Source organism: Sorex fumeus, unplaced genomic scaffold (assembly GCF_029834395.1).
Source record: "Sorex fumeus unplaced genomic scaffold, SorFum_2.1 ptg000063l, whole genome shotgun sequence".
Taxonomy (NCBI): Eukaryota; Metazoa; Chordata; class Mammalia; order Eulipotyphla; family Soricidae; genus Sorex; species Sorex fumeus.
Genome location: NW_026606120.1, coordinates 68,949,629 through 68,959,914, shown reverse-complemented (window position 1 = coordinate 68,959,914; position 10,286 = coordinate 68,949,629). Strand labels below are relative to the sequence as shown.

General features: G+C 42.6%; 1 protein-coding gene across 1 annotated transcript; it reads right to left on the bottom strand.

Annotated features, from left to right (window-relative positions):
- Positions 1-415: 415 nt before the first annotated feature.
- On the bottom strand, positions 416-9,263 carry LOC130035855 (carbonic anhydrase-related protein 10-like). Its single transcript, XM_056127776.1, has 5 exons — positions 9,155-9,263; positions 8,416-8,510; positions 3,492-3,646; positions 2,050-2,224; positions 416-478 (listed from the first exon to the last, which is right to left on the bottom strand). The coding sequence occupies exons 3-5, from the start codon at positions 3,522-3,524 to the stop codon at positions 456-458; spliced, it is 231 nt and encodes a 76-aa protein (XP_055983751.1). The 5' UTR covers positions 3,525-3,646; positions 8,416-8,510; positions 9,155-9,263; the 3' UTR covers positions 416-455.
- Between the last annotated feature and the right edge of the window lie 1,023 nt (positions 9,264-10,286).

The window sequence follows — 10,286 nt, the reverse complement described above, 5'->3', positions numbered from 1 at the left end:
TCCTCTCTCATTTGGAAGAATTTTGTATGTACAAAGATGAAAAGTCTCATTGAATAAATTAGTTCAGGAAAACGGTATCAAAATTGTAATCAGGCTAACTGGTTATTTTCTTCTAAGACCTCTGAGGAATAAGCCTGTTGTTTCTGAAACTTGACTGCCCTTGGAGGCTGTGTGCATTTGTCTTTCTGAAGGTATGTTTTCATGTGTGTACATATGTCTGAGTGCTTGTGTGTGTGTATGTGTGTGTGTGTTTGCGTGCATGTGCACCATGTGCATCTGTCTGTAAGAGATATGTTCCTCTGCCATGGTTTTGTAGACTTTTCATGAAGAAAGGGCCAGTCCAGAGAGTGAAAGAGGTTTGAGGGAAGGAAGGAAAGAGAAGGGGGACATTCTAGGTTACGTGAATTCACAGTTGTAGCATTTCACTGAGGTGGGATTCTTCTTGGCTTAGTTCCTTACTTGAGGAGCCATTCATTTACTGGAAAGAGAGAGAGAGAGGAAAAAATAATACAAACAATGCAAAATGAGGCATTACACAAAATAATCGAGTAAATCTGCATCTTGTTTGGAGGTTTCTCCAAAGGGGAAAGGACAGTTCTGTAAATGTTATTTAAATTAATTAAAATTTAGTTGTATCGTTGTACTTCCATACTTTATACTTGCCATATTTTACTTGCCAAGGTGTAATAGCCACATGGGGCTTGTAGCTGCCTTAACATATCTACAGAACATTTCCACTCTTGTAAAAGTTCAAGTGGGTGGCATTATGCCAGTCCAGGGTAAGCATTCCACCAGCCAAACCCTTCCCCCTACCTATTTTTATGAATAAAACTTTATTGGAACAGGGCCACACTCATTTATTTACAGATAATTTGTGGGGGCTTTCACATTGTAGTGGATTATGGCAGAGACTCTATGACTCATAAAGCCACCAATACTCACTAGCTTTACAGAAAAAAGTTTACCAAAGCCTAATGTAGACTATAAGCCCTATATTGATGGGGTCTTCATAACTGTCTTCATCACCACTGAATCTCATCACATAGCTAAGTGCCCAGTACATTGCAAGTATGTAATAAATAGGTACTTAATGAAGAGGACAATATATATGTTGGATTTTTTATTTGGTGGTGCAAACTGGAAGGAAGCAGAAAAGCTATAGAACTCTGAATCTGAGAAACAAGAAAGAAGAAATACAAGAACACCAGGAGGGATGATGAGGGGACCAAGGGGCAACAGGGAAGGTACTTGGTAAAAGGGGTGGGTAACATCTGCAGCCCCCTTATTTGTGTAGCATATTATTGCTACAAAGGGTTTCTCCACAGCAAGAAAGATTGTGAAGATTGGCTAGCATCTGTCAAAGAGAAGCAACTTCAGTGAGAAAATGACTTAGTTGTGTTTTCTTCCTTGTTAAGGACAGATCCAGGTCTGGGATTTGGGTATTCTGCCTCCAGGGCATAGGTTGCTCCAGGACATGTCCTGGAGGTCTTATTGCAGTGATCAACCAATACTTAAGAGTGTGGAAGGGAAGAGAGAGGGTTGGGTATGGATGGCAAAATGATAAGAGATGGAAATCATCTTAAATATCCACCTTAATAGAAGAAGAAAATCTTTTAGATACACAGATTCCAAAGTCCTGGCACCTGGAATAGTTACTCACTCTTTCGTGGAAAAGAGGTCCATTGTGTATATAACTAAAGACTCGAATAGTCGAAGCCATTCTGTTCTACCAGATAACACCTTGAAAAATGAGCCCTTCTAACCTCTCCTGCAACATGGTATGGTGATCAAAAGTCTGTCTTGTTTGAACAAAAGGAATTGAAAGGCTTGACTCTATTCCATTTCTTTCCTTCTTCCTGTCCCTGTCCTTCTCATAGATGTTATAAAGGTTGGATCACAGAAAAGCCATACACAATGGAAGGTAATAGTTTTACTGTCATCTATAATCACTTTTCAATGCCTGATAGATAATGCCAGGCATTAGAATGGATCTAAGCAGGGAGGTAGAACTCTGACCTAGCGCATTGGTCTCTGGCCCTCTGCACTCACCTCTAGACTGAAGTTTCTGGGCTCCGTTGTTTGGACAGTCCTTCCCCTGTAAACTGAAGTTGATGTTGGTGCGAATGCAGCGGTTGTTGAGTGGTTGGACAGGCCTGAAGTTGTCACTCATGCTCAGAAAGATCTGAGATGGCTGATTCTGGCTGAGCAGGCGCAAGGAATGCATCTAATGAGAGAGAAACAGTTGTGAGAAACACTTCCACCTCCTACAAGCTCTACGGAAGGAATAAGACCACATTGACTGTACCCAAGCCAGATTGTTGGCTGTGGAAAAGGGTGCACAAGTTCACCTCCCTACCCTATCCTGAGACCCTTGTTTTGTGGGTTCAATGGTGCTAGAAATCTCATGCCCCTATACATAGAGTAAACCTTTTTGTCACGTTCATCTCTGAATTCTCCAATTGCTCTTTCGTCCTCAAACATACCATCCACCAAAGGAGGAAATATAGAGAGGTATTCCCCTAGATCTCATCTTTTATTGATAGTCAGGTTCAGTCATCCCCAATAACTCATAGTATTATTCTCCTGCATGGGCATTATCCAAGCTAGAGTGATTGATCCAAGGGTCAGAGTAGCTAACTTAGATGAATCTAATTCTTTTCCTGAGCACATCAGGCCAGGAGCTAGGTGAGTCCCACCCCAGGATTATAAAGCAGTGAAGATGCTCTAGTTGAGGAGAACATGAGGCAAATGTACAATTATTGCCCTGGTTCTGAAATATATTTACCTTTTAATAGAGAACAAAAACCAGTCTATTCAAACATATTTCTCTCTAGCATCCATTTCACTGACTTGCTTTTGAACATGGAACATGCTTGGGTAACTAGGCTTGCTTGTCTTACTCAGGCAGGTGGGAGGCTTCTAAAATTACTTTATGCTCAAATTTTTCAGATGTTGCTTCTTTAAACATACATATGATGATCTGAATTGTAACTACCCTTTCCCCCACCACCACCACCTCATGACCCCAGTGAATACACTTAAGTCCTAAACCTTGTACATTAGGGGAAATCTTATTTGGGGTCAGGGTCCTGTTTCGAAGGAGTTAGTTAAGAGGAGTTTGTTGGAGTCTGTTGGGTGCTAATCCAAGATGACTGGTGTCCAAATGCAAGTGGGGATTTGGCCAGAGACATGCAGAACACCATGCAAAGATGGAGGCAGAATGGAGCAAAACTTTGACAAGCTAGTAAATACCAAAGATTGTCAGGAAAAGTCCAAAAAACTGGAAGAGATTCTTCTTAACCTTCCTGAGAAGGATCCATCCCTGATGACCTTGAATTAGACTCTTAAGAACTGTGAGGCCATATATTTTTTTCCAATCCATGCTACCTAACACAGAACAGACCTGGCAAAAGAATATACCAGGGAATACACAAACCATTCCATTCTACATATTATCTTCCCCAATCAGCTAAAAGGGCAGACAGACTCACCTGCATCCTGGTTATATAGACAGGCTTGTTCATTATTATCCAACTGGCTGTCTCATAGCAAGGTGGGATAGTTATCGACCCATCATAAGTAATGAAACTAGAGGTCTCTGAGTATAGTTCCTCTATATTAAGTCCCTGTAGTAAATAGGCATCATCTGGAGAAAAAATAAGAGTAAAAAATTATATTTCTTGAGAAAATGTTAGTGTTGTTTATTTTTTCCCCTTTTCAGATTTCAGAAGACTGAAATCTGGTTGTATTAACAACTAGTACCCTCAATTTCCATTGTTTCAACAAAACTCTCTTCCTTCCTTCCTTCCTTCCTTCCTTCCTTCCTTCCTTCCTTCCTTCCTTTCCTTCCTTCCTTCCTTCCTTCCTTCTTCTCTCTCTCTCTCTCTCTGTCTCTGTCTCTTTCTTTCCTTTTGTTTTTAGGCCACATTATGATGCTCAGGGGTACTCCTGGCTCTATACTCAGTAATCACTCCTGGACTGCTGGAGATTAAATCTGGGTCAGCAACATGAAAGGCAAGCGCCTTACCCACTGTACTATCTCTCAAGTCTCTACACTGCTTGTTTGCTTACATATTCCTCCATTATAGGTTGGATAAGGGCTTCCTTCATGTCATTGTTGTCTGCTCTCTGGGACTCTGGTTCTCTGAGCAGCCCCTCTTTGGTCTCCTGTGAGTTACAATGGTAGGCAAGAAAAACAAGTTTGTTGGATATATGTTGACTCTTCAAGTTCCTATCCCAGAGACAGCTCTTGCCATTTTTGCTGTTTTTTTGGTAGCCAAAGAAGTCGCTTGACCAAAATTATTAGGGATACAGGGCATACATTCCTACTACAGAGGGGACACTGCATTAAGGTGACTAGAAGTGTAGTCAACCACAAAGTCAAAAAGAACCCAGGTCTTCATTGTGCTTTCTGAGACCCGGACCCACAGAACAAAAGTCATAGTGAAATACATAGTTAAAGTATTTAGGAAGTGTTGAAACATTGCCTGACTATAATTATTATTTATTAACACTGTAATTAAAAGAGCACTAAGAGCATATGGTTTGAAAGGAAATAAATCATTCCAAATTCCATCATAAGATTCAATAGCTTAGTTCAACATCTGATCAAACTTTTGTGCATCTTCTCTCTCTGCCACACCTATGTAGCTAGCCTTTGATCTTAGACTTATTTGAGCTATTCACACTCATGATTCTTTTGTTATTAAGTGTACCTTCATAATTATTCAAATGACACAAGTACATACAAGATTATGGAAAAAAGAGAACAAAATAAAACTCAACAATAAATACATCAAACATCAAACAATTCAAACAACATCAAACAAATTTGATGTATTTTGTCATGATTTTTAAATGTCAATGCATTGGTTATATCACTGTCACTGTCACAGTCCTCCCATTGTTCATCGATTTGCTCAAGGGAGCCCAGTAACACTGTGAGACTTGTTACTGTGTTTGGCAAATCGAATACGTCACAGGTAGCTTTCCAAGCGAGATACTCTCAGTAGCTTGCTGGGCTCTCCGAGTGGGGCAGAGGAATCGAAGGTGGAGGAATCGAACTCGGGTCGGCCGGGTCGGCCACGTGCAAGGCAAATGCCCTACCCTCTGTGCTAAGTTCATAAAATTGTGATGTACCAATTTTCAAAAATCAATACACTTCAGTGAACCTCTCTGCGCCACCTCTCCTATGATTCTCTCTTCCCTTGTTTATGCACATTCTTACTCTCTGCTCCTGGCTCCTAAACAGCATATATAGGTTTTCTGGTTTTGTTTTCCTGGTCGCTACTTCGTAAGGTCTATTCCAGATCCTTCATCTTTTTCCCACTTGCTTTTTTTCAGTGCTGGTGTTTCCTGGAGATCAATTCAAAGTCCTCCCCTTTCCCTCTTTCCCCTATTTTTCCAAATCTGTTTCCAGACGTATTACGCTGTCTGGGTTGTTCATGAATGTGTGCCTCTGTGATTGATCTAAGAGACCAGTAATGTGCAAGGCAAGAACTCAAAGCCTGCTGGAAGAGGAATGAGACTGGTTCCTCCAACCCCCCTAGTTCCATGTATATCTCATAATGTTTCGTGTATTGTAAAATCTTATCTCGCCGAAGGTTGTGTGTTCACGGGCTCACTGGATGGCACTGTCTCATCGCCTGCGTTCAGTGCTCTTGAGTCGCTGTGTGTGGCTGGATCAGAATGGCTGTTGGCCAAGGGCAGACGGAAGAAGAAACGAGGGCCAGGCCGGTCTATATCAATGGTAGTTTATTCCAATCCTCTTCACTCCTGTCTTTCTCTGCCTCCTTCTCTCCTGGGCCCCAATCTTGGAACCTCTCTCCTTCTGGCTCTGACTCTGGATCTCTGCAGCCCGAGCTCTCTTGCTTCTGACTCTCTCTCTGAGCTTACGTCTTAGTTTATATAGCAGTCACATAAGACGGTGACATAAAGGTGGGTTGAATACTGAAGAATCAACAAAGAGAGGTAAGACCACTCCTCCAGGAGATTAATTCAAGGATAAAATCTCATCTATAGAGATTACTTCAGATTACTAGGAGATCCGCTCAAGAGTGGGATCCCAACAAGGGTGTGTTCTTCCCTCAGATAGTAATCTACTTAAATAGTTGTAATAAATCTACTTCTAATATTTCTAGCAATGTCATTCTGTATGAGCACAGTAAGAGATATAAATTTAGTTTGGTTCTTCCTGAGAACATCTCACTATACATTCCGCAGTCCTCAGGCCAGGTTAATCTTCCTAGCTCCCGCAGGGTCCTAGTCTCGTCGTTACTTACTTTTGGATCATGACAGCATTTGTCCATGATCATGCCCTCAACTTATAGTTGAGTATCGTGGCTCTTTGGCCTGGCCCATTTCGATGCCAGGGTAGCTCACAGCTTGCCCTGGGTCCATTCAGTCTCTCGTCGGGACCCTGCTTTTGGGGTGCTAGGAACTAAGGGCAACTGAGTCAAGAAATCAGATGCCCAGGAGTAAATATTATTCGGAGTCAATCAACTCCCAAGTTACAAAGCATAATATTAACTTTCTTCCTGTGTCCACACAGAAAGGACATTGCTTACAATACAAATTCAGTGTCCTTAGATGGGTGTGACCCGATAAACCTAAGCTACCTGAGGAAGGACCAAAGAGTGCTATCCTACAGTGTATATTCGCTCATCCATGTGTTTAAATCCCAGTGAAAAGACTAACTCTTTGGTATGTGGTATAAGAGGGAGCAGACGGAGGGACAGCACCCATTCCCCCCTGGGGTGGCCCGGCAACAGTAACCTACTGCGGGGTCTGGACACATTTCTGACAAGAGCCGCTGGGTTTCGAGATTTCTTTCTGAGTCTCTGGGATCATGGCCGTTGAGCAGCTTGATGAGGAGCCAGAGAGGCCTGGCTCCACCTCCCCCCGCCATCCCGTGAGACCCAACAAGTTTCGTCACTGCGGGCCCAAGCCTGACTGTCCAATGGCCTCTGGAGGATGACAGCCACCAAGTTGCCAAGAGGGAGCAGGCGGAGGGACAACACCCTTTCCTCCCTGGGGTGGCCCAGCGACAGTAACATACTGTGGAGTCCGGATGCATTTCTGCCAAACGCCACTGGGTTTTGAGATTTGTTTCTGAGTCTCTGGGATCATGGCCGTTAAGCAGCTTGATCAGGAGCCAGAGAGGTCATTTGTGGGTGATGACTTGGGGTCTCGTTGGGGTGGGGAGGACAAGCCCGGCTCCACCCTCATCCCATGAGGCCCTGTGTATCTCGTCTCTGGGGGCCCAAATGTGACTATCCAGTATCCTCAGACAGATGGTGGCCACTGGGCCACCAGGGGGAACAGGCCAAGGCACGAAACCTATTCCCACCTGGGTTGGCCCAGCACCAGTAGCCTACTGCAGAGACCAGACGCATTTCTACCTAAAGCCACTGGGTTCTGAGATTTGTTTCTGAGTCTCTGGGATGATGTCCATTAAGCAGTTCAATCAGGAACCAAAGAGGCCTTGCCTCCAATTATATAGCTGAGCCGGAGGTGGTTTGTGGGTGTGTTTCCCACATACCTAACTTTTGGCCGTTTACTTTCTTGGTAAACTTTGCCCCAAGTTTTTGGGGTCTGGCCAAAGGCACAGCAGCAATTTGGGGGTATCTGGAAGTCTGAAGGCGCCATGAGGCTGCTGATGCACTCGTCTCACAGGTACAGATTGACCTGCTGGCGGCACCATACCCCCGATAAACTGAAACTTTTCTAGAAGAAACTTTATACAAGATATCATAAACTCTAAATGTAAGCACATATAAATAAGCAAACAAGTAGTTAACAGTGTAATTTCAACATAAACTCATCAGAACATAACTACCTCTGGGCTGGAGGAGAGCTCAAATAGCTGCAGCCTTTCTCATTGCAGGAGGCCTGCGCCCAGTCTAGGCCACAGATGCTCCTCTGGCCCCTATCCCTCCCCTGCTCCCCTCCACTTCCCAACACCCCCCCCCCCCCCCCCCCCCCCCGGCCCAGTCTCAGGTAACTGCTGAAAACTCTGAGCACCAAGTCGGTTTGGCCCTGAAACCCAATCCCCTGCTCCCTGGCAAAAGAGATCAAACAACTCATCATCCAAGTCAATACAGTGCAATAGCCTATGTTGTTTTCAAAGTTTCATTATTTAAGCATGGAATATAAGTATTCTAAAATCTTGAATCTGAAAGTCATGAGACACTGAGCTCACAAATTTTAATACTCTGGGCTGGAGAGCTAGTTCAATGGGTCGGATATTCGATCCCCAGCACTGCAGGGTCTCTGGTCATTGCTACAAGCAACCCCCAGGAATAATCCTTGAGCAACTGTTGTGTGGCCCCAAAGCCAAAAACTTAAACACAAACAAAAACCCCAAATCGATTATCTCTGATGATCGGGCTCAGTAGGAGTTCAAGAGCTCTTTACCTCTCACTGATCTCTTCTTATTCCATCTGGATGGAAAGCAGAGTCTGGCACAGCGATGCAATTCACTGGCCTAAACAGAAAAGCCTTTATTCTTTCTATAAGAATATAGAAAGGAGTAATGTAAATATTTGGGATTACTGGGTTTTTGTTTTCTACAAACTCAATGTGAAACAAACAATAAATTCAAGCCAGTGATTCAATCAAGAAAAAAACAAAAGGCAGTAACCTGCATAACTGACTAGAGAACATGAAACACTGAAGGGAACGCTAGGACAGTATTCTAGCTAATGTAAAGTTAGGGTTGCTCAGTGCTGGGGGACCAAGCATCAGGTCACGAAGGGCACAAAACTCAGGTCTCCTACATGCAAGGCATGTGCTCCAGTACATTAAGCATTCTCTCTCTCTGACTTAGAAGCAGTCTCCAATCTACGACAAATACTAAAAATTTTTACTTCTGGAGCTGGAGTGATAGTACAAGGGGTAAGGTGCTTGCCTTGAATGTGGCTGACCCTTATTCAATACCTACGGTCCCCCAGCACCACCAGGAATGATCCCTGAGCACAGAATCAGGAGTAAGTCTTACCATAGCTGGGTATGCCCCAAACCCTCTCAACCCCCCTTTCCTTATTTTTTCTACTTCTCTGGGATCAATTTTTGGTCCTATCACTTATAATTCTGAATGTAACCACTACTGTGTGCTCAGTGTCCTTCTCTTCCAAATAAGGAAAATGCCACTTACCATACAGGAAGGATGTATGATAAAATAAAATAATTCACATGAGTGGGCTTTCTGTTCTGCAGAAGAAAACTAGAAATCCTTAAGTATGAACCTGAAAAGCTAATTAAAAATAAGATGATCATGTCAAAATAAAGTCAGAAACAAGTAGCCTACAGGGTCTTTAAGATCATTATCAGTATCAATTCTATACCAAATTTGAGAATACAAGCTATGCTGGGACTATACTGTCAATCAGTCTGAGCAGTTGAATTTGTGGTAATAGAGTGAAGATAAGTCAAATAGGTCACCAAGTGTCACGGAGAGCTAATATAAAGCTCCAGGTCTACTGTAAAATGTTGACTCTACCTTTAAAAATATTTATGTCATTGGTTGTTCAAAAGCTATGTAATGAGAGAATAGCTCAAAATATTAATGAAACAGTAAAACAAGCATGTACTGGACTATGTCTCTGGCATTCTAAACAATGTGGAATTGTCTAAAGTTTTGATTATCTCAAAGTAAAAAAATGACATTTTTGAATATTATCAATATATACATCATCATGCACAGCACCAAATTAAAAAAAAAAAGAAACTTGGGTCATTGGAGGGACATGGATGCTGGTGATGGGTTTTGAAAACTGGCAAATTCTTTCTCTCGTGTACTGGGTTTAAATTCAAAATCTCATTTGTGGAAGGTAGATGCTTTACTGCTGAGCCATACCCCAAATGCTGGAAACTAGGTGGAGAGAGAGCACAGCAGGTAATGCACTTGCCTTGACACAGATGACCCAAGTTCAATCCCTGCACCACAGGCACCCGAGTACTGTTGGAGTGATCCCTGAGCAGAGAACCAGGAGTAAGTCCTGAGCACCGCTGGACTTACTGCTGGATATGTCCCCTAAACCAAACAACAAAATTCCTGCCAAATGCCCAAAATGCTATTATCAACAGACACGTAAATCACGGTAAGTTAAAAATTAAAACACCGATACCCATGTCCTACATCAAGATTGCAAAGATAGATGGAAACACAAGAAATTACAAAAGTCACTTAGTGAAAATTGTGTATACTCTGAAAAAAATGTTAACTATTCAGTTCTGTAGGTAGATATTAGATAATATAATGATAAATTAAAAGATAAAAAGGGTTC

Coding starts and splice junctions, on each gene's coding strand:
- LOC130035855 (XM_056127776.1), bottom strand. CDS start 3,524: ATGAACAAGCCTGTCTATATAACCAGGATGCAG. Junction 2,225..3,491: donor TCTATATAACCAGGATGCAG/GTGAGTCTGTCT, acceptor CTCTCTCATTAG/ATGCATTCCTTGCGCCTGCT. Junction 479..2,049: donor CCAGAAACTTCAGTCTAGAG/GTGAGTGCAGAG, acceptor CTCTCTTTCCAG/TAAATGAATGGCTCCTCAAG.